The sequence below is a fragment of the Halichoeres trimaculatus genome, unplaced genomic scaffold (genome assembly GCF_033239565.1).
Source record: "Halichoeres trimaculatus isolate MK-OKI-2021-1 unplaced genomic scaffold, fHalTri1.1 fHalTri1_scaffold_17, whole genome shotgun sequence".
NCBI classification, from domain to species: Eukaryota; Metazoa; Chordata; class Actinopteri; order Labriformes; family Labridae; genus Halichoeres; species Halichoeres trimaculatus.
Genome location: NW_027437195.1, coordinates 17,097,081 through 17,120,278, shown reverse-complemented (window position 1 = coordinate 17,120,278; position 23,198 = coordinate 17,097,081). Strand labels below are relative to the sequence as shown.

Below are 23,198 nucleotides of genomic sequence, written 5' to 3'. Positions count from 1 at the left end.
ACTTTCCTATGAGGGGATTGCTGGAGCTGAGAAGAGGACTATCGAGAGGGCTTAGGTCCTTTTTGTGGAAAAATTTGAAATGTTGTGTCATCGGGAGATTTGTTTAGTTCTCATTTTTCTGTTTTAAATTTAAGAAGCCACGAGAAATCAGCAAGAAATTTAGTCGCAATGTCAGTCCAATAGGTGGCGGTAATGAAACACTTTAATGTAAACGAGGCTGAAAAAGCGCCAACGAAGAAGAACTTCCCCCATGTTGTAATCGGATGTAAGCAGTTTTGATTGTGGCACACTGATGATAATTATCTGTTTTAAACATCTTAATCATCGTTGAGAAGACCCACGACTACCATGGACGACCGTCAACTTGACCTGACAGAGGAACAGATAGCTATCAAGTCAAAATACCCGCCTATAAACAAGAAATATGAATGTAAGTTCGCTTCATAGAGTTGTCAGTAAATGAACTTGACTAAACGTGATCTATTTTACTGTGTCTTACATCGTGTTTTATGTTTCTTTTAGCTTAAAAGGTTTATCCCCTTTTGTTGTCAATGTCATACAGTATTAGAATAATTAATGTGTAATTCGGGCTGTTTTTTACAGCTCCGATAGAACTACAACACTCATTGTATCGCGTTTTCTGTTCATGTTTACAGACCTGGATCATACGGCAGACGTCCAGTGAGTGTGTTTTAATATTCAGAGTAACTATTTTGAGGAAGTTGTTTCATATGTGTTGTACACTTGTCATATAAGTCATATTTTCCTGTCTTCCAAGGATTCACTCCTGGGGAGACTCTCTGGAGGAAGCCTTTGAGCAGTGTGCCATGGGCATGTTCGGCTACATGACTGATACAGAGACAGTGGAACCCATTGACACTATTGAAGTGGAGTCAGAGGGTGAGAGCAAATGTAGTTTGTTGTAGTCTGTTGAACACACGCCTTCACCAGTCGTCCTTTACTCTGTCTGCCTTTATGTTTCCATATCACAGAAATTGAACTCTATGCATACTTTTTTTTCCAAAAGGTGACGACATGGAGTCCCTTTTGTTCCACTTCCTAGATGACTGGTTGTACAAGTTTTGTGCAGATCTTTTCTTTGTTCCCCGGGTGAGTATGTTGGTCAGTTGGCATTTGCCTGGAATAAACATAATGTCTATTTATGACTGCTTGGTTGATCTAATAAAGCAGTTGTGTGCTGCTATTGTCTTTTAGGAAGTCAAAGTTGTACACATTGACCGACTGCATTTCAAGATTCGTTCCATTGGGTAAGTGAATGTCACTTTTATATCCATCTCATGTGTCATGTTTGATGTTGTCTTGTACATTTTCTAGTCCCCCATATGTGTAACACTTCACCTTGGGCATTTTTTTCCTTTTTTTAGTTGGGGTGAGGAGTTCTCTATCCTAAAACATCCTCAGGTAAGCAAGTAAAGGAACTTGTTTAATGATATTGCTTATAGTCTCATGATATGATAGTTTACCCAAATATTAAAATATTATTACAAATTGTACTTGTAGTGCTTTTTTTCTAAATGTTGGTTTGGCTTTTGTTGTCATCCAGGGGACTGAGGTGAAAGCCATCACCTACTCAGCAATGCAGATCTATGATACAGAAAAGCCAGAGATATTTGCCATTGTTGATATCTGACAAGAACTCCAAAGGCAGACCACTCTCCTGGTTCAGTGAACTGCAACAAGTATATATGGAAGGTTGGTTTCAGAGGCCTTTTATTTGTAAAGCACTGACTTTTCTAATCAGATTTTCTACTGAATGGTTCAGCTGTTTGTTCAGGGAAACATTTTCCTCCGTTTAGGATTATTTTTGGCACACTGACAAAACATTTCAGAGTGGTAATAAGGTGATGTTTTATAAATTCTAATATTTCAGAGAACATAGAAAGAGATCCTTTTTAATTATTATTTGGGAAAAGAAAGCTGCTTAAAAATCATGAAATGTTTTTTAAACACGTCTGTCAATGCTGCTTTGTTAATTTAATTTTGTTTACAATGCATTTGAAACTGCTTAGATGCCTTATTCATCATTGTAAATAAATCAACATATATATTTTTCTTCTGTCTTGAATTAAATGTTAATTTGAATAATTTTTGACTGTGTGATCCTTTTGCTATAAAAGCAACAATTATAATATATGAAATTTGAAAAGATTATAAAGAAAATACCATCAGCTTACACCTCACGGCGGCTCCTTCAGTTTATTTCCATCCTGCTTTACTAATGAATAATTGTTAAGTATAATACGCTATTATTTTGATTTAATTCAAATATGACTTTCTCTGTCTGAGCAGGTGATCGTGTGCTTAACTTCTTGTGCAATGTACCCAGGAAGGACCCGTGTTTTATGGTGCTTTTATGATCTAATACATGAATGGGCTTCAAACATCCAGCAAAAGGCTGGTTAGTCAAGTTCTTCAGGCCATGCTGTAAAGAAAAAAACGTGAAAAGGTACATAGCATTGCTTGCCTGTAATAAAAAACGTCCACTTAGAATGGGGTGTGTACTGAAGCTGTTATGACATGATTTGTGTCTGGTACATGTCACAAGGGGAGATAGTTATAGTTTTGTTACATGTTCCATAGTAAAGGGAGATGAAGCTTTTGCAGGTGCTTCCAATTCAACATAATCATGAAATTCGCTTTTAGAAAAAAAAAAAAGGTCAATGCTGAAGACAGGAGAGTTCAAGGTTCAAATAATACAGCACAGATACAAACTATCTTCAGACCATTACCCTCAGTGTTGCTCTCAGCTCTGGGCTGTATGTTGGTGACGTCACCACCCCCTCCCGTGTTTCCTCCTCCCATCACACTCAAATGCAGCTGCGCCATTCCTCCTTTGTCCATTGAGCAGCTAGGCACGGTCTGCGGCGACGTGACACCGGCTTCGGATCCAAACCCGTTCATTTCGCCTTACCTAGACGCTGCAGTTTTTGTGGAGTTAACGAACTGAACAAGGCTTCGTTCGTTGAGGAAAGCTGCACAAATAGCTTTGCATAAACGTTATGAGCCAAGCGAATGGTAATCGAATCAAATCTGAGTCAGTCATAGAATCACAGAAGAAAATCAACATGGAAGATACTAAATACCTCCCGGAGCTCCTTGCTGAAAAGGACAGCTTGGATTCATCGTTCACGCACGCCATGAAGCTAATTTCTGCAGGTAAAAAAAGGAATTTTGTTTGTGTGTCAGAGGCTAACAGACCAGCTAATGGCGCGAGGCCTAGTGCCTTTTTCCTTCGACGGAGACCTCAGAGGCCTGAACAATGGCGCAATTAACACGTGGTTGTTCGCGATGTGGGTCAGGCCTCTTTTGTATAACAAAATATGTTTATTTCGATACAATGGCGAGCAACCTTTCGAAATAGTGGGTTATTTGTTGTTACGTTGTAAGTTCCGTGTTTACTTGGCCTGTTTTCAGACATTGGCAACAGAGCTCCTTGCTCGGCTGCTAAGGACCTGAACCGCTTTTGCAAGCTACTTTACTGTCTATGCATTAATACATGGATAGATATTTTACCTGCTGTTAAAGAGACTTTTGAATAACGCTTATCTATTTTGGTCGTGACGTATTCTGTTATTCTGATGTTAAAATGTTGAAAGCCCTTTCTCTGTTAAACATGTATTTAAATTGAAAGACGTGGCGTTTTTGAAACTTGACGCAAAAATGTTTTGACCTTCCTGCAGAGATTGAGAGGATCCAGAAAGGGGAAACAAAGAAAGAACCTGAGAAAGAGACCTACCTTGATCTGTTTGCCACAAAGAACCTCAAACTCAAAGAGCGGGTACTAATTCCCACCAAGCAATACCCCAGGGTAAGTATTTTCTTTTCCTGTATGAGGCTTCACCTCTTCATGTAGTTCCCAGGGGGCGTCATGCCAAGCTGATATTATTGCAGAGGAACCTGTGTTAATAAAACCAGTCAGATTAGTCCCAGTCTAAAACAATTTGAGTGGCTGCTTTTCCTCTGCTTCACTTTGAAATGCACCCATAGTTTGCGTATTTCCAATTAATCCCACCTGATTAGCACCCCCCTCCTCCCCAGCTTCAACATACAAGACATGAGTCAAGTCATGTGCCTCCTGCCCTAGTGAGCAGGATTTTGCCCAAATAAATTGGCCTTGGTCTAAAAAAGGCTATGCAAAAGGGTGGCAGTCAGCTCTACTTCCACAGCATGGTTCCAAGTAGAGACAAATTTGAATTTGAGAATGATGCTCACACTATGTGTTGAAATGCGCCAAATTTTTTATCAACAGGTCAACTTTGTCGGAAAGCTCTTGGGACCGCAGGGCAGCACAATCAAGAGACTTCAGGAAGATACTGGTGCCAAGATTTCAGTTCTGGGCAAAGGTTCCATGAGGGACAAGAATAAGGTATGTATAGAAATCTTTTCCTTGTTGCGCCTTTTAGAATTTTATCACATTGTATTGTCATTTCCACACAGAGGAAGTCTTCTGTGTCAAAAATAATTTTTGTACAACTTTCTTGATTAGGAGGAGGAGCTGAGGAAGGGCGGTGAGGCCAAATATGCTCACCTGGCCATGGAGCTGCATGTGTTTATTGAGGTGATGGCACCAATCCCTGAGGCCTACCTGCGCATGGCTCACGCTATGGAGGAGGTCAAGAAGTTCCTAATTCCGGTATGTGTGAAAGTAACACTCAAAGTTCATAAGTGCTACTTACAACTTACAACTTTCCTCTCCAGCTGACTAAATTTCACCTTTTATTGAACTATATCCTCTAATTCATAGGAACCCGGTGAGCATGAACCATACATGGACCCTCATTTCCTGAACGGATCCCAGGATGGTTCAGGCAGAGGACGAGGTGGTCAGTTTGGAAGGGGCAGAGGGGGACCACCTGGTGCTGGACCAATGTAAGAGCCTAACACACTCTTTAACATTAATTCACCAAGCCACACAGTGGCATTAACTGAAAATGTGAGGCCCAGACTCACTTGAACTGTATGGTGTAGCCGATCTGGCTGAGTTTTGTACAGAGATAACTTAACATGACTGACAATTCACAGGGGTCGAGGAATGCCACGTGGTGGCCCCAGAGGAGCAATGCGTGGTGGAGCTCCACGTGGAGGACTTGGTAGAGGCAATGCTCCAAGAGGGGCACCATCTGGCAGGGGTGGACCACCCTCTGCCCCCAACAGAGGAGGGTCTAATCCCCGCTCCAGACCCCCTGCAGCAGGAGCTCCAAGGATGGTCCCCTCTGCAGGCATGTCCCACCAGCAGCACCAGGGCCCCCCTTCTGGGTCCCAGCCAAAATCTGAGGGCTATGAAGACTATGTAAGTTGTCTTAACCTTTATTTCTGATTTTATGGTGCCTCATGTCTCTCAAGGTGCTGTTGGGTCCATTGTGTCCTTAAATTTCTCTTCTCTACTTTCTCAGCCTCCTTATGAAGAGTCGTATGCTGAACCTGCCTATGAGGGATATGACAGCTATTATAACCAGCAATCTGCAGCTGCGTGAGTCAAAATAACTTGCAGATTGTCTCCCCATGTATTCATTTTAATTCTTTACTTGAATTGCACTATAAACCTAGTATTTACGTTATCTTTTTGCTCTTAGGGACACTGAATATTATGACTACGGACACGGGGAAGCCCAGGAAGCTTCATATGAGTCCTATGGTAAGTATTTGCCGTGAAGCTGAGCATATGCTCTGGCAGACCTTTTGGGAAGTACTGATTCAACTCCCATGTGTTTTATCTGTACCTTTAACTGTTTGTTCTCTTGTTTTTATTTCTTCTGTAGCTCAAGATGACTGGGACAGCTCATGGTCCAACTCTGGAGCAGGAGGAAAGGCCCCCATGTCCAGACAGGGGAAGGGAAACTATAGAGACCATCCCTATGGAAGATACTGAACGGCTACTGGTAGAGAGTTGCTCTGCCAACTGTCTAAGATTGTAACTCGCTGAACTTTTCAAAGTAATTTCCCCTCTTGTTTGTTCACCCTTTTTATGGTTTATTTTATCTTTTGTTTTTTAAACTCGTTAAACGTTTTGTTGGATGTATCTTAGAGTGCCAGAGGTGAAACGTGAAAGACATTTTCGTTGTTTAACTGTTTCCATATGTTTTTTTTCAGTTGCGTAGATGGCAGTTAGGGTCTTAGTGACTTAAACCTAAAAGGAACCAGAGCAATGTTTTAGTGACATTTGATGATTAGCATTTTAAGTTAATTGTTGATGAAAAAAATTGTGTTTGTGGCGATAAACTCCTCTGACGTCGATTTCATTTTTTTAAAGTCCTGTATTGACTGGACCAAAACTATACTCACTGACTCGCCTTTATTTTAACTAGATGATGATTAAGTCGCAAACTCAAATACAACCCTGAACCATTTTGACTCAATACAAAAGTCTGATACATTGATCTAGATTTTAATACAAAACGAGTCTTATGAGAAGTTACCCAATCTCGTAAAATGTTACCAAATTTTACAAGGAAAAATTTCTATTTTTGCCACTTTTTACGATTGGTATGTCATCTGTCCAACTATTACTGCAAAATCTTTACTGGTAATCTAATTTTGAGGGATTTCCAATCCTTACTGTATGTTAGAAAAGCTGCAGCCAACTCAATTTTGTACATAACCATAGGAAAAGTGTGTGTGCTTCAAGCCGTGCCGTCTCTAAAATGCATAATGCCTGTGTACCTTTTGGCTAAATAGGATACTAAATATATCCCAAAATGTCTTTCTGCAGTTCGTGTTTCAATAAAGTTTCTAGTTTCTTTTTAACCAATCTAAACATGGTATTTTGCCTTTGTTGTACCAAAGGAATGCCTTCACTTTGTGAAAGTGGTCCTCGGTGGTTTCTCAACAACCCTGAATAAGCTGTATGTATACCCGTCAGCCTGACAAAATCAAAAGCAGTGTTTCTACAATGACTTTATTCACTTTTTTGCAAAACTTATCTTAATGACACCTGTAATGTCACCATCAAAAACAAATAAAGCTCATCATTCCTTGAGGTAATGTGCTGCCAAATATATCTTTTACTTGAAAGTGATCTAGTGCTTGAACATGTATTGTCATTAACCTTTAGTTAGTGTATCTACCCAAGCTCTCGAGAGAGCACTGTATCTTCAGCCACTTGAAATAACTGAATTTCAACAGTATTTCAAATCAAGCTTGCAGGGACCTTACTTGACTTTGATGCAAAGTCATGCTGGCTGGTTTTTATTAAAGAAAAAAATCGCAGAGGAGAGGATTCTAAAAGCCTAAAGATCGCCACATGAAGGTAAAACTAACCCCAACACTCATTTGTTAGATTTTTGTTTTGTTTTGTTTTCTGTACAAAACATCAAGTAATTCAAGTCATCCAAAACACATCAAAAACATTGAAGTACAAAATTATGCTATCTGTAGATATCCGAGCAAAATGAGCCGTAAAAACAATGAGAAATAGTTGTGATGCAACTCTTGCTCAAATAAATCCAGTAATGGTCCATTCATTTCACTCAATACTTACAAATTTTCATCTTGACAATTTATTGTTAATGCAGATTAATGAAAATTTAGATTGCACTTAAAGCGTTTAAATATCCCATTGGGGGACAAAAAGCCTTCAGCTTGAGTTGCATGATACTTTGTAGTATAATGATAGTTCTGCATGTGTGTTGTTCACAGTGCACACAGAGGCACTGTTGGTGTCCAAGATCTCACTTTTCTTTCTCTTCTTAGGTTGTCAGTGAACTGTATAGGTGCAGTAAAATCATTGAATTACAACCTACCAGGGATGTAAGGTCAGTCTAAATTATTTAGTACAAACCAGTGGGATAGTGGGAACCATTGACTGAAGTCCTTTTTGTTTCGTTTTCTCACATATCTAGTTGTTTTCAAGACTACTCCACTTTAACTCTGATTATAGCTTGTGTGCCTAGAGTAACAAAAGCACAAATCAAAAAAAGAAATAGACTTTACTTAGCATTTTGTTTGGCAACTGTAGCATGGTATGCCTTTTATAATGGGTTTAGCATATCACAACCACTAGCTCATTGTTTTTCAAGTTGCTGGAAGTTGTTCTATGATATAACGTGTCCTTTTGCCAGATTGAGTATTTATTATATCAAAGAATAACAATACACATCTCATCATAGCAAGGAAAAAATTTCTTCAAGTAAATGATTGAAATTGATTGTCTCAGGAATTGTTGAAAATAAGCATTTTATTCTGCTGTTGATTTATTTAACGGTTCTCTCTGTCTCTTAACAGATCCATCCAAACTTCCTGGAAAGAGCAGAGGCCTTGCAGTGTCTCTGATACAGAAATTCCTTAAAGGATTTGTGTTTTTAAAACTGCACTGGGTGCTGTCTCAATCACTGCTGACAAATGGCTCCAGCTGAACTGGAAACTGAATACTTTTCATTTTAAAAACGATTGTCTGTGTTTACACTGTTTTTTTAAAAAGACTTTTTTACTGCTTTTTTATGGAAAATAAATTTTTTAAACTGGATTGTGTTTGTATTCATTCTGTTTGTACACTCAGTGATATACAAATAGCTTGATTACTGTTTGTAGGTTATGCTTCATATATAACAGGTTAGTTATCAGTTCATATGTTTATAAATAGATTGTATTATGAAGTTATTTATAGATCTTTTTTAGTAAATTTAATATAATTTAAACTATTTTTTCTTTGATTGAACCTCACAGTTCTGATTCATGTAAAATAGTTTAGGAGGTATGCTGAAATTCAAGAGGAAAGGGAAAGCACGAAAGGAGACTTCGAGTATTGGAGAAATGTTGGCTGTTCGTTAACTGTTGAGTTGAGAGTACATATATTTTAAAGCCTCTTATCACTGAGTCTGTTAACGAAAATAAAGTGATTTGTAGGAGAGCACAAATGTATAACTGTAAATGTAAAACCGTGTACAGCTTTTTCAAAAGGAAAGCTTTCTTTTTGCTGCCGTGAATAAGGCGGAGTGTGTCTTTAACTGACACTCCTCCCACTGGACGCAAACATATCCGCGCCCCCCTCTATCAGCGGCTAGGCTCACATCAACAATGACTGTCTCCGCTGATTTCAGTGATAAACACGTCAGTGCTTCAACAAATACCAAGAAAATGTACTCCGTTTAGGTTTTTATTCATGCAACAGAGCATTAACTGAGACACACAGCAGACCCTGTCGCTGGTAAGCCAACATTTTCTTGTCTAGCCTGTTTGTCAGGGTGGTTGGATGCTAGTTAGCTCGTCATAGACACTGTTAGCCTAGGCCTCAATCTTTGTATTTAATCGAGCATGGTCTTGGCGGACAGACCGCTGTCCGTCGCTTATTGTGTTGGTCCACGTTGTTTTCCTCTCGCCTCGTGTCTGAAGTAAAAACGGCTTCAGTCAGATATTTCACCAGAGAGAAAGCAAACGATATAGCCACAAAGCTAGCTTGTAATGTGTGCTTCCGCAAAGCAGCATCAAATTAAAGGATGAGATGCAGCTTGAAATAAACGTTTTACACACCGTCTGTATGTGCTGCATTTTCACTTGGGGGACGTTTTGCACGGATTTAGCACTGCATGTGCATTGAATGGCAATTTTAACAAAGGGTTGCAAAGATTGACCTGTTTTTGTTTATATTTTGATGCACCACGCCTTAATCAGTCCTGCGTGCAATTTAGTCACTAGCTAAATTAATGGAATTTAATTTTCAACTATGCACAAGTAACTCTTTCCTTCAAGATACATGCCATATACTTATTTGAATAATTTACACCCTTAGCAAAAACATTTTTATGCCATATTTGTTTAATGTTGCACATAAGTTCTCTCACTCTCACCCTCTGACCTGCCACTTTTTTCTTGTCAGGATAAAGATCAAGGAAAGGAGTCAGAAGACCAGACAGAAAGCTTGAAGACTTAAGCCGTGGGTGTGTCTGTGATGGCCGGTGGAAGGAGAGGGGCGAACCGCACCACATATTGCAGACCTCCACTGAGCAGTGAACCAGGCTCGGTCAGCAATGGAAATCACTCGACCAGCTCTCCGGTCACAGGGGTGCGATCTCGCACAAGGTAGGTCTGGATTTCCTCCCATCTAGGCACGTACTCTAACACAGATGTGTCTAACTCAAGTCTATCTTAGAATACTGCAGTTTGAATTATAATATGACAAATGTTGTTTGGCAGGAACGGCTCAGGAACATGCATGTCCAGCCCCCCGCTGGCTGCACAAACAGTAGTTCCTCTGAAGCACTGTAAAATCCCTGATTTATCCATGGATCGTAACGTGCTGTTTGAGCTCCACCTGTTCTTCTGCCACCTTATCGCCCTTTTTGTCCATTACGTCAACATCTACAAGACTGTGTGGTGGTACCCCCCATCACACCCTCCCTCACACACATCACTGGTGAGCTCAGATATTGTTTATCATTTATTTATTTTGGTCATGGTTATGATGTGTTATTTTGTTACCCTGCAATACCCCTGTTTGTATAGCTGCACCAATTTCATCGTGTAAGTTTTTTGGAATAATAATCTTACATTAACATTTATTTACAGAACTTCCACCTCATTGATTATAATATGCTGGTGTTCACAATCATCATACTGGCGAGGAGGTTGATAGCAGCAATTGTAAAAGAGGTAAGAATATAAATTAAGCTCTGAAATACAAAGTTTGTGGCTGTGTAAAATGTTAACTGATTTTTGTGCATTTCAAAATCAATCAAACTATATGAATAAAAAAGGAAAAAATGGTCAATTTTTACAAATTTAATTTGTTATATTTGTTTAAAACAATTGCCTATTCTAAACTCAGTGCCAACAACTTGTTTCTAAAAGAGTTGAGATGGGGTCAACAGAAGTCTCAAGACATTGTGTAATACTCAAAAAAACTCCTAGAGGACTATCTCCTAAATAATAAGGTTAATTGTAAAACAGTTTTGTGACATGCCTGGGTTTAAAAGGGACATTCAGAAGAGGCAGAAGCTTTAAGGTCAAGATGGAAAGAAGCTTTCTGAAGAGAGTGGGTGAAAAAACAATAATGTTGTTTTGTGTAAAATTGTAACATTACCGGGATTTCATCATTTACAGTACAAAGTATAGTTTGAAGATTCAGGGAATCCAAAGAAATCTGTACAAGAGAGGGATAGGTGAAAACCAAAGCTGGATGGCCAGGATCCTCAGCCCTCAGATATCGTTGCATTGAGGGACATGAATGACTCTGTAGTGGGAATCACTGCATGGGATTTAAATCACTCTCCAATATCATATTCTGTCAGCTTAATAAATAACTGTATCCAAAAATGTCAGTTAAAACTGCATCATGCAAAGAAACCAAATTTAAAAATGATGCATAGTCTAATTTCAGAGTGAACAGACACATACATGAAAACAGACCTGTGATCTGATGAATCAAACTAGCTCTTCACTTTAAAGAGCAGTGGGAGTCCAAAGCTGGCATCTGAGCTGGCATGGGTGTGCGCATTTCTATGACTTGTGTAGCCAACATTTTTGGGGAAGGTTGCCAGTGGATAGTACCTTTGTTGGGGAGACATATTTCAACAAGACTATGCCAGCCAAAATTTTGTGATGTAATGCAACAGCGTGCCTCTGTAGTGGAAGAGCCGAGGTGCTAAATGGACCCGCCTGCAGACCTGACTTGTTACCAATAAATATACTATAAAAGGATTATTAAAGTGTTGAGCAGCTGAAATCCTTTATCAAACAAGAACGGGACAACGTTGCACTTCCAAGCAGATACTAAGAGCTGTTCATCTAAGAGTTGGTGGAACACAGTGGTAAACATGCCACAGTCCCTATGTTTTGTAACATGATGTGGCATCTAATTTAAATAAGCATGTTTTCATAAAACATGAACATTTTACAGCATAAGCATTCTTAGCGCGTGTTAGTACAGTGACAATACGCCCTCACAGATGTTTTAATGATTTGAAACCACTGAACGCTTAGTGCTTTAGCTGTGCTCTGTTTCTCTAACACAGCCTTGTATTTTCTGAGTAGACTAAAGGTGAAGTCAACATTTGTTTTGATGCATTTTGTGTCTGTCTCCCCCACCAGGCGTCACAGAGCGGGAAACTTTCCTTTCCTCATTCAATATTCCTCGTAATGGCTCGGTTTGCTGTCCTAACGTTGACGGGCTGGAGCCTGTGTCGCTCCCTCATTTACCTCTTCAGGACATACTCTGTCCTCAGCCTGCTCTTCCTCTGCTACCCGTGAGTATTTAAGAAGAGAGCAAAGAGTATTGTTTTGAGAGCAACATTTCACTGAGGAGCTATAACACTATCAGCCTCATTACTCTGAACTTCCTGGTAACGGTGTTGTTACTAAGTGCAAGTCACCCACATGTCCATGATCTTGTCCTCAGGCTCACTGCCTGTCCTCAGAGCACCTCTGGAATACACCTGACTCTTTTCTGATCTCAGATTCACACCCCGGCCAAAAGGGGGGGGTTCAATGTAATGGTACAAAAAACCTCTTTCAGTGCAGCTCTTTCAGGTCCTTTGAAGACATTTTCAGTATGGTTTGGAAAACTAACACATTCAATTTACTTTCCTTTGTGAGAAACTTAAACAAGTTTTACACAGCCTGAGGTGCAGCATGGATAGTTGAGACTTAGAGCCCTGCCCTAAGTTAAATAGTCTTCAAAAGGTCAATATGAATAATGAGATAGGATTTCAAAAAAATGAAACATTTTTCAATTTAACAGTTACATTTCAGAGCTTAAATTACCACATAAAACACTGTGGTAGTGACGTGTTCCCACCATGTGGTTTGTGTCCTCTGTTTGCTGTTAATTTTTAACTTATTAAATGAATAATTAAATACTTCTTTGGTTTTACATAACATATATAAAAACACTCATTATCAGTGATGGCATAACAGTATTCAATACACAATGAGGGATTTGACGGCTCTACGTTTTCTGGGTGAGATCTGAGCAAAAGATGGTCATGTAATCGGCATTAGCTTTGAACATTTAATAGTCTTTTTTTTCCAGTTATTAATTTTGCCTTTAATTTTCAGAAAGAAAAGAAACAAAAGAGGTTTCTGTAATTAAGAGAATTGGATACATTAAGAATTAACTGGCTAAACCTTAAAAAGTGGAAATTGTACAATAAATAGATAATAAATGCTTCTCTACATTTTCTGTTGATAGTTGCACCATCTCTCATTGGCATCGGAATACACACCTACTTAAATGTGTTTGAAAACAAGCTGTTTAAGGTCGGAAATACTGTGTAAAAATAGTCTGAACTCATTTTGGTTATTCAAACTTTGCTGTTTGTCGTGTTGTGCTATTTTGTTACATTTACTTGTATAGAAATTTCAGAACACCATGCAGGTTTAAAACACAATAAATCCCATGATGTAAACAGCAGTGAGCGCTAATTCAGGTCTCAGCTATAGATAAGCTAACTGCTACTGTTTTATTTATTTTTTTTTTGCAGATTTGGGATGTATATTCCATTTTTCCGGCTAAGCTGTGACTTCAAGCGGGTAGGTCCACTTTCCCCCATTGCCAGCATTGGCTCCAAGGAGGTTGGCAGTGTGGGCAGGGGCCGGGACTACTTAACAGTGCTGAAGGAGACATGGAAGCAGCATACCAGCCAGCTCTACGGCGTCCAGGCCATGCCGACTCACGCCTGCTGCCTCTCCCCGGATCTTATCCGCAAGGAGGTTGAATATCTCAAGATGGACTTCAACTGGAGGATGAAGGAGGTGCTGGTCAGCTCCATGCTCAGCGCTTACTATGTGGCCTTTGTGCCTGTCTGGTTTGTCAAGGTGAGAGACCGTCAGACTCTGTAATTGCATCATGTGTCAATGCCTCTTGAAGTCTGACACTCTTCTGCTTGTTTTTACCCCACAGAGCACACAGTATGTCGATAAGCGATGGTCTTGTGAGCTTTTCATCCTGGTGTCTGTCAGTACGTCAGTCATCCTCATGAGGCACCTTTTACCACCTCGATACTGTGACCTACTTCACAAAGCTGCAGCTCACCTGGGCTGCTGGCAGAAAGTAGACCCCTCGCTGTGCTCAAATGTTCTTCAGCACATGTATGTACAGCTCTCTGTTTGTTGATGTGCTCTAGATCTGTATGGACTCGTTTGAGTCAAACTCACTTTGCTGTCCCTCTTTGCACAGATGGACTGAAGAATACATGTGGCCACAAGGAGTCCTGGTCAAACATAATAAGAATGTCTACAAGGCCATGGGCCACTACAATGTCGCAGTCCCATCAGATGTGTCTCATTATCGCTTTTATGTAAGTAAAAAACAGTACATGTTAATCTTAGAGCGAGAATAGAAGTAGTCTTCATTTGCATTCCCTACTTAATCCTCTGATCGACTCTATCTTCTTTCTCCCTCAGTTCTTTTTCAACAAGCCTTTACGGATATTGAACATACTCATTATCTTGGAAGGGGCCATGATATTCTACCAGCTCTACTCGTTGATATGCTCAGAAAAGTGGCATCAGACAACATCGCTGGCTCTGATTCTCTTCAGCAACTATTACGCCTTCTTCAAGCTGCTCAGAGACAGAATAGTCCTCGGAAAGGCATACTCGTACTCAAACAGCTCATCAGACCAGAAAGTTAGTTAGACATAAGTTAATTTTGGTCACTTTCACTTTGGAACAACACAAACATGCGTAAGAGCTCTGTATTTTTTCTACAAACTGCATTTTGTGTCACATTTTTGTTCTGGTCTGCCATAATAAAAAGAAATATTTTTGTATGACTGTAAATGTGCATGTTTTGTTTGGTTCTTGATGTGTTTTACTGTCTGACCACAAGAGGCATCTGTGTTTTCAAAATTTGAATCTGGAACTTGCTTAAAATTGACTGCTGAAAATTGTACTAAAGCTTAATACTGTTTCAGTGTTAATAACTCCTATAGATTAAAATGAAGGCATAAAGAGTTTATTCTTAACACTCTAGGCCAGAAATAAAATTAATCCAATGAATCTTCAGCAAATTCTGAGTGTTGTCACTCAGATTAAGCTGAGGTTATAGCATTGTTTGTTTGTTTGTTTTTTTTAATAAGAAGTAAAGTAATCAAATTGAACTTATTTTTTGTACCAGCATGCATTTTGTCCTTCATAGGACACCAATGGTTCCAAAAATAATACATTACATAATAGTAATAATAATAATAAAAATAATAATAACAATAATAATAATAACACTAACAATAATAGATTTTATTTATAAAGCCTTTTTTAATTAATTTGATCTCAAAGTGCTAAAAAACAACAACAAAAACAAATTAAACGAAAATTAAAAACAATAATTAAAATGGGAGTGGAGAGGTGGGCAATAAAAACAATTTAAAAACAAAACACTAGATGAAGTACTTGGCTGGGGTACATTTTAAGTTAAACTAATGTAGATAAATCCTGACATCCCAGAGCTCCCATCATTCATGTAGAAAGTTAATGATAAACCCCAGTTTATCAGCGAGGTCTTTAGTTTTTATACATAAAAAATGGATTGACTTGGCCTGGTAAACTTCATTTATTTTTCCTTATATATATTAATTTTGAAGGGAGATGATTTCTTATGTGTACAAATGCTTAACCTTGTTATTTTTTCACTATTTCAGTCAAAGTGATGAAAGTGGGAACACAAACTCAACTCACTGGCGCCCCCTTGTGGCCTGTTTGAATCTTATTCGTAGACTCATGTCGAGACAATTCCATGGTGCACTCTCTCGGCTATAATATGGAATAAAAGTAGGACATATGCAAATGACTATGATGAGATGACTTGTGTTGAGCTGCAGGGCACAGCATCCTGGTTATTGAACCTGTATGACAGCCCGCAGAGTAAACAGTGATGAGTCCCGATGAGGCGGACTGGCCCTTTAAGAAGGATAAAGACGAGTCCGCGCGAGCCGAGCGCATCGATGCCGCGCTTTACATTTTATCGGTAATTTACACTCGAGCTGCGGAAATATTTGACATCTTTTCCACCTTAAAGGGGTCGTTCTCGTGAATTCATCATTGTCTCTTTGAACGGCAGCAGGAGAAATGTGACGCCGCTGACTCTGTTGCTGGTTTGCTCTCTGGTGCGTAATTGATGCGGTAAGTCTTATTTGTACCATATGTAGACGATAAATCTGTACAAACGACGTCTCTCATGCTGAATTCAGCGAAAACGTGAAACAAAACGCTGCTTGTTACGTGTAGGAGTTACTACAGCAATGATTTAATCCAAGCAATAACGTATTTCAGCGTATAAAGTTGCTATTGTGTTTTACTGTAGTGGCCATCTTTGTATTCTACTTTGAACGGAGGCTGGCGCAATGTTTAGGAGATAACAGCTGTTATTACAGCAGTCCCATCCATTATGACGGGTTAAAGGCACAGTGTAGAGATAATAATTACAGCTTGGTCTATTGTATACACAACTAGTGTACATGGTTGGGAGTGCTACCACTAAAACCAGCTTAGAGCCTCATTTGAAATGTATCACAGGGTATTAAATTAAGCAAACACAAACTAAATTTAAGGTTGTGAAAAATGTTCTTCCTTTAAGCTAAGACTTTTTAGTGTATTAGAGAACTGTTCTACTAAGTAGGGCCGCTCCTTCCTGTAAAGATGTTTTTCAGGTCACTCACTCAGTGTAAACAGATAAGCTCGACCATCCCACCATAGATAAGTCTCAGTCTTAGTGAAGTGTATTGATTTTCTCTTCAGCCATCAATCCAAGAGCCTCATGCATTAGGACCTCCATGCATTCATGTAGTAAAAGCCAATATCAATGCCTCCAGCAGTGTGCATTAGTAGGACTGTGTGTGTGATATGTGTGTTGGTTTATCAACGCAGAGATGTGCTCCATCATCTGTTCACACACACTCTCTAATGTCTTTTCACTCTGAGGCAGGTCTAAAAATATCTTTCTAGGCTGATGTTTCACTCCCAGCTTTTACTCTAAGGGAATAATCATCATAATCATCATCATCGTGAGAAAAAAAAACACTTTGCTTCCATTAAAAACTTTTATCCTATTTAAAGATGGGTTTCTGTTGCACTTTTCTCCTCAGTCAGTTTATTCTAATAACACATTCGATCTGGGTTTGACTAATGATATGCTGTTAAAGTAAATTAAATTAATGCGGAGGGTTTCTTTTTATTGCCGAGCAGAGAAACCTACGCTGCAGCACTAAATTTGGCAGAGTCAGGATCCTCCTCAGATCCTTTTTTTCTCAGGGAGGTGGAGTGGTGGTGGTGGTGGTGGTGGTGGTGGTGGGGCTCTGCTAGTATTGAACTTCCTACCTTTGTTGTTTCAGGACATCCTGAACACCACACAGAAGGTGCCCCCTTATCTTACCCTGGAGAGCTCAGCTTGAATAAAGAATAATGGAGGACAAACGCAAGAAGCGGAGCCCGAAGGTGTCTCTCCCTCAGCCCCCTCCTCCTCCCATCAACCCCCGCAAACTCTCTGTCCTGCCCGCCAGCAAAAGTGCCACCTTCTCACTCGGCCTGCCGCAGCCCCCCTCCCCCAAGAACAGAGGCAAGTACAAGAGGTCTATAGGAGCACCGGGGCAGCCCAAAGAGGTGTTTGCAGCCGTCGTAGCCCCACCAAAGATCACCAGGTTTGTGTTTTTATTAACAGTAACAGAAAGCTGCTGTTGAAGCCTGCTGCTAAAGCTCTTTGCATATTTCCTCTTCAGCCATCAGATAACCAGTTAATAATAAATAATCTAAGACATGTACTGAGTGCAGTAATTTCATCCCAGCTGCATCCGCTGTGTGAAATGACTTGTTTTTTTTTCCTTTTTTAAATTTGTCAAAAGAAAAGAAGACGCAGGTAGCATTTCACCCAAAGAAACATCAACAAATATTTACAAGATTCCCTTTAAAGAAAAAAAAAACAAATTAAAAAGATGTTCTGTCCTTGATAACATGAGATGCTTCTTTTCTGTTTTCTACAGGCCTCACAAGGAGAAGCCCAGGGCCCCCCAGCCAGCAGGACCCAGTAAAGTGGTCCAGTCCTCCCCCCTGCAGCACTCCTTCCTCACAGACGTGTCAGACGTGAGAGAGATGGAAGGAGGCCTGCTCAACCTCCTCAATGATTTCCACTCAGGCAAACTGCAGGCTTTTGGTAAGATAACCTTGATCGGGGAGGCCACCAGGGGAATATTCTGTTACAGGCTGAGAGTAAAGGTGGCTTTGTTACACCAATCAGGCTAAAATCAACTCGCTGTGCTGCTATTTCTGCACATCTATTGCCAGGAAGATACTTTGACTTTGCTGTAATCACGTTGCAAAGAAAATAGATGCTAAAATGGGCTTGAGAGAAGATTTACCCATGGGGTTGAATTCCTCTGATTGGTAGGTAAGGTGTGCTCCTTCGAGCAGCTGGAGCATGTGCGTGAGATGCAGGAGAAGCTGGCTCGACTGCACTTCAGCCTGGACAGCCACGTGGAGGAGCTTTCAGAGGATCAGAGGAAGTGTGCTTCTGACCACAACCTGGAGCACCTGCTGTGTAACGTAAGGACAAACCAAAGCAGCCATAAGTTACCTCTGCTGAGGTTTTTCTTTGATAAGAAGAGATGTAGAATCTGAGTTGTCACCAGGTATTAATCCAGTATGCATTTCTTAACAGTGAGGTAATATTAAAGTCACATTTAGCGCATGAATATAGCTTAAAATCCCAGAAATCAGTGTCTAATCTCTTTTAAGAATGTGGCCTATAGTTTGGCCGGTTTCAAGTGAGGCAGATTTCACTGTTATTATTTATAGACCCAGAGGCCTGAGGCTACCAACAGAAGAACTCACACAAAACTTTAACCGTCTCCACAAGTTTCTGGTGGGACGTTTTACGTAAATCTATGAGGTAAAATCTTACATGGAGTTGATTCTTTGCAAGTTGGTTTTTATACTCAAGATCCAAGTGGATCAATTTCCTTGGATGAATATCTGCTAAGAGTGGACATAAAGATGTCAGAATACATTCTCTTGCACGTTCCAGACATTGATTGTTTTACTTTTTATTTTATGCATTTTTACTTAACTTTATCTTAAGCTGAACAATTTATTTACTATAAAGCATTTTTTTGGGGGGGGGGGTGAGTTTAGCCCCTGAGCAGTCAGCCCTGATTTGAATCCAACCTGCGGCCCTTTCGCCTATGTCAATCCCCACCCTCACTGTTAGAGGTGGGAGAAAAAAAATCAATATATCTGGATTTTTTTGTTTGACAAGATCAAAATCTGGATTATTTGTGAAAAAATCATTTGTTTTTTTTTTTCAAATTCAAGTTCCTCATTTCAATCTTTGTTCATAAACTTGAGTGGGAAAAAGTTTCCACTTTTCTCCAGCAGAGGGTGAAATGTTTCTCTCTGACTCATGTGATATGTATTTTATGGGAAAATATGGCTCCTGATAAAGTCTGTAGCATAGACTGTATATAAAGTAGACAGTGTGGCTCCACCATTTATCATTGTACGGTTTTGAAGCCAAAATTCCCCTTCACAGGTGCCACCATTGTAGCAGTTGTGCAGCCAGAGTCTGTGCAGTAGAGACTGTGAGGGATTCTGGGAGAATCTGAGTGGAGCTGGGTGACAAAAATAATAATAATTTTTTCTTTCAAGAGTCTAATCACTTCTTGACTCTACCTCCTGACATATTTTACAACCCCCCCAAAAAATACACAAGAACAGCAGCTGTCAATCATCGTTAAACCTTGTTGTTGATGTAAAGCCTCGTTTTTTACCTTGTATAACTAATGAAAATGACACTCTTCAGAAAAAAGAGGACTTGAATGCAAGGCAGCCAAACTATTTCTTCAAATCACCACAACAATCAAACCTGAGAAACATTTCTACAAGGTGTATTCATTTATTAAAGTTTGACCACAGCCCATCTGAAATGCCTGGAAAGCTGGATTTTTTGACCTATACTGCAGCCAGCCACCAGGGGGAGCAGTTTTTGTGGAGACCTCATTTCAAGCAGAGCAAGATGACGTCCATTTTTTTACAGTCTGTGATCTGTAGACATTATGATCATCATTTAACTTTTTCACATGGTCTGGTGTTAAAAAAGAAAACTAAAAATTGCAAAAGTCGTCAATATCAAAGAATCGCTATTTAAATCGAATTGGCACCCCAAAAATTGTGACGAAATGGAATCGCGAGAATAGAGTATCATCCCAGCCTTACTCACTGTTTTCTGCTCTACCTACAGCTCTTTCCTTTCTGAGTGCTATCAATGCTTGTCCTTTGCCTCAAAGGCCCAAAAATATCTTAAGAAACCATGAAAAATCTTGATGTATCATAAGTTAAAACCAATGTTGATGTTTTGGTTAGAGTTTGTAAAATTTGAGCTAAATTACTCGTTAAAGTTAGCCCCACATGCAGAGGCTCTGTTCTGGTTCTTCAGCTGTGCTGTCTTCAAATGAGCCGTGCTGATGTGGATTTCTGAGGGTAACACACTTATTCCTGACAAGTAGAGATGGACCTGTTGACTGATCGAGTCCATCACTCACCAATGAACTGTAAATGACTAGCATCAGATGAAGACTGCGCTCACATTAAGAAAATAAACAAATAGTGTTCCATGTAGAAAAACACATTTTTCATCTGAAATGACAGCATATCAAATCTTAAACAGCTCTGACTGATTTTAATATAAAGTCTGTTATGATGTATAGAGTAATGTGGTTTAATATTGCATCAGTCATGTTTTAAAATCTGTTTTTCTATTCCATGAATTAAAAATCCATTAAAAACTTGTTGCATTCTGAGATATCCATGAACAATTAACAACATCCCACACCACCCCTTAATGTTTATTAAGTGTTCAGCTGATTTTCTCGTGTGACATTCATGTGTTGCTGTCTCTATTGTTAGCACGCATGGCGGCTGGTTATTCGTGTCAGGGGCCGTGATGCAGGCTGTGGGGAAGTTGCAGTGTTATGTGTGAGGGAGGTGAGAAAAAGCTCGTCACAGATTCTGCTGCCAGAAATACTCTGTAGCTGCAGCAGGGGTGTGTAATCCTTTCTCCAGTGCAGATGGGCTGTGAAGTGACTGAGCTTCCAGTAAAAGGAAAAGAAGTTTGTAAACAGTGCAGTATGATGATGGGAATTTGATTCAGTTATTGATCCAACACATGCACAGGCTGTTACGTAATATGATCACATTGATGGTCGGTCTTTTCTAGTTTTGAAAACCATCCTCTAATTTGTCTTCTTTCTGTTTGTCCTTCCAGCTAGAGGAGCTCAGCACCTCAATGTATCCTTTCCAAATTAAATAACAGTTTATTTATGGTTATCACAAAGCACTCCAGGCACAGACACTAGATTTAAATGATCTGTTTTCATCCAGAAGTCTCTCTGTGTGACTCCTTAATGTGTCTGCGTTCAGACAAAAGCTCCACTTGGCAGAGAACCAGGACCTGCCCAAGACATCTGGGCCCTGACAGAGTGAGGTGCAGAGGAGGACAGATGACCACCATCTACTCCCAGCATCTACCCAGTCCAGGTTTCCATGGCATTAATCCAGCTGCCTTAGTAACAGAATGGAAAGATCCACAGGAGGAGGGCCTATTTTTTTTCCATTTGGTCAGTGAAGCCGAGGGAACAATGCACTGACTCAAAAGCAGCAGAGCATTAAATGAACACTCAACCAAAATGATAAACCTCCTTTTCATGGCACAAAAAACCCATCAGAGGGTTTATGAAACGTTCTGTTTGATGAAATGTGTTCAGGTTTTCAGAAAGTTCTTGGCTCTGGTTTGTGGTTACATCACCTAGTCAGAAATAATCAAATCCATGTGAATCTTTGGTTCTGTTTGTTGTGCTCTACATCACAAAGGGGACTTTTCATGACTGTTTAACAACTTACATTGTTCATATAATAAGCCTGCTCTTTTCATCACTTTCTTTGTGTTAATGAAAGGTAAGGTAAGAAAATCTCTCTGAACTGGAGTAGCATACATATTTGGCTCTTGTTGACACCACTGTGGTTAGCCTTGAACTTTACTGGGAGTTTTCACTTTTGCTATTACTCTGGATATACTCCCTCATTGTTTTATAGATTTTAATCTGAAGTTTGATACTGGCACACTGACTGGATTTATTAAAACTGGCTGAAACTTTGTACAGTGCATTTTAAAGGACCCAAGTGAGGAGATTGTTGTACAGTATGTCTGTTTGAATGGCTTAAATTGTTAAAGATGTTTTGCCAATGTGCAGCAGAGCTACTGCATTTGTAGTCACTGTTATTTTAAATTTACTGGAGGATTATTTTTCTTAAACAGGGTTGCTTCAAGGATTTGTTTTTGTAAAGTGGGCTCATTAGCAGCTTCCCTCCAAGCACAAGCCAGTCCACCCTGCTACTGAAATGCTGTAAAATCCCTGACTGTAACATTAAGAACACAGGGAGTCTGTCCAGTACGACACATGAAGATGTTCACTGTGTCCCGTCACACTGTGTTGGACAGCACATTCACAGAGTCTCTGCAGAGTCTTGGCTCCAAATGGCAGCTACTTTCATCACTGAGGTTATTTTTTTCCCAACTTGTCAGCGATACATCTCGGCTGAAATAAGCAATCCCTGACAATCGAATTTAGAGATCAATCTGAGACGGTTAAGCATGTGAAAGCATCAGTGCATTTCATAATTAACCCATAGTGTGAGTCATTTTTACTGCTTGCTCAGCCTACCTCTTTTCTAAAGCCTTGACCTAGAGCGCCTCTGCAGCTGCATGAAACATTTCTCTTTCCGGTAACACAAAGATCCTTCGCAGAAGGGCTGCAAGTAGTGACAACTGTGAAACTGATTGACTTACTGGTTCTTTTTTTCACTAATCATTCTGAGTCAAATATGCATCAGAAAATATTAAGATTGCCGACCAGCAGTCCTGCACCAAAGGGTATTCTCTTAGCAGCTATAGAATACAGAAAACATGATGCTATTTAGAAAAAGGGAAACATTTGCAAAAAAAAAAGTTTGTGAATTTTAAAATGACTAATTACTGCAGCTCTTATCCACGGTCAGCTATTTTCTGTTTGATTTTTAAAGTAGTGCTTGGGTTAAAAACATTTAGCTTAATTTAAGAGCATCAGAAAGCTTGTGAAAGATCTTGTGTTTTCAGTTACTGTACCCACAAATAAAATCATTTTTTAAAATTAAAAAGCATACATGTATTCCTTTATTTGCATGTACTATGATCTTCTTTTTAAAGCATTTAAATATAACTAAATAAC

The 23,198-nt window shown here is 39.6% G+C and overlaps 4 protein-coding genes across 6 annotated transcripts; all 4 read left to right on the top strand.

Annotated features, from left to right (window-relative positions):
- Positions 1 to 22: 22 nt before the first annotated feature.
- On the top strand, positions 23 to 1,996 carry zbtb8os (zinc finger and BTB domain containing 8 opposite strand). The gene is made up of 7 exons (XM_074691467.1): positions 23 to 430; positions 657 to 681; positions 779 to 900; positions 1,028 to 1,110; positions 1,216 to 1,268; positions 1,386 to 1,422; positions 1,565 to 1,996. Exons 1-7 carry the CDS (start codon positions 349 to 351, stop codon positions 1,649 to 1,651), a joined length of 489 nt encoding a protein of 162 aa, XP_074547568.1. The 5' UTR covers positions 23 to 348; the 3' UTR covers positions 1,652 to 1,996.
- An 839-nt stretch (positions 1,997 to 2,835) lies between these two features.
- Positions 2,836 to 8,482, top strand: khdrbs1a (KH domain containing, RNA binding, signal transduction associated 1a). 2 transcript variants are annotated; one of them, XR_012599788.1, is made up of 11 exons: positions 2,836 to 3,177; positions 3,702 to 3,829; positions 4,271 to 4,387; positions 4,508 to 4,654; positions 4,766 to 4,890; positions 5,044 to 5,311; positions 5,415 to 5,491; positions 5,595 to 5,656; positions 5,781 to 5,954; positions 7,711 to 7,772; positions 8,242 to 8,482. XR_012599788.1 is itself a non-coding variant. In XM_074692477.1 (9 exons), exons 1-9 carry the CDS (start codon positions 3,021 to 3,023, stop codon positions 5,888 to 5,890), a joined length of 1,191 nt encoding a protein of 396 aa, XP_074548578.1. In that variant the 5' UTR covers positions 2,836 to 3,020; the 3' UTR covers positions 5,891 to 6,769. The 2 variants fall into 2 exon arrangements, 1 of the variants encoding a protein (XP_074548578.1); XM_074692477.1 differs by lacking the exons at positions 7,711 to 7,772; positions 8,242 to 8,482 and having other exon boundaries at positions 5,781 to 6,769.
- Positions 8,483 to 8,964: 482 nt separating this feature from the next.
- On the top strand, positions 8,965 to 14,739 carry tmem39b (transmembrane protein 39B). Its single transcript, XM_074692052.1, has 9 exons — positions 8,965 to 9,163; positions 9,833 to 10,035; positions 10,150 to 10,369; positions 10,522 to 10,605; positions 12,043 to 12,197; positions 13,434 to 13,767; positions 13,853 to 14,040; positions 14,129 to 14,249; positions 14,356 to 14,739. The coding sequence occupies exons 2-9, from the start codon at positions 9,905 to 9,907 to the stop codon at positions 14,587 to 14,589; spliced, it is 1,467 nt and encodes a 488-aa protein (XP_074548153.1). The 5' UTR covers positions 8,965 to 9,163; positions 9,833 to 9,904; the 3' UTR covers positions 14,590 to 14,739.
- A 962-nt stretch (positions 14,740 to 15,701) lies between these two features.
- On the top strand, positions 15,702 to 23,121 carry ccdc28b (coiled-coil domain containing 28B). Of its 2 annotated transcripts, none has more exons than XM_074691638.1 (6): positions 15,702 to 16,055; positions 17,280 to 17,585; positions 17,925 to 18,094; positions 18,329 to 18,483; positions 21,200 to 21,222; positions 21,355 to 23,121. In XM_074691638.1, exons 2-6 carry the CDS (start codon positions 17,350 to 17,352, stop codon positions 21,407 to 21,409), a joined length of 639 nt encoding a protein of 212 aa, XP_074547739.1. In that variant the 5' UTR covers positions 15,702 to 16,055; positions 17,280 to 17,349; the 3' UTR covers positions 21,410 to 23,121. The 2 variants fall into 2 exon arrangements, with proteins under 2 accessions (XP_074547739.1, XP_074547738.1); XM_074691637.1 differs by having other exon boundaries at positions 15,706 to 16,071.
- The last annotated feature ends 77 nt before the right edge of the window (positions 23,122 to 23,198 follow it).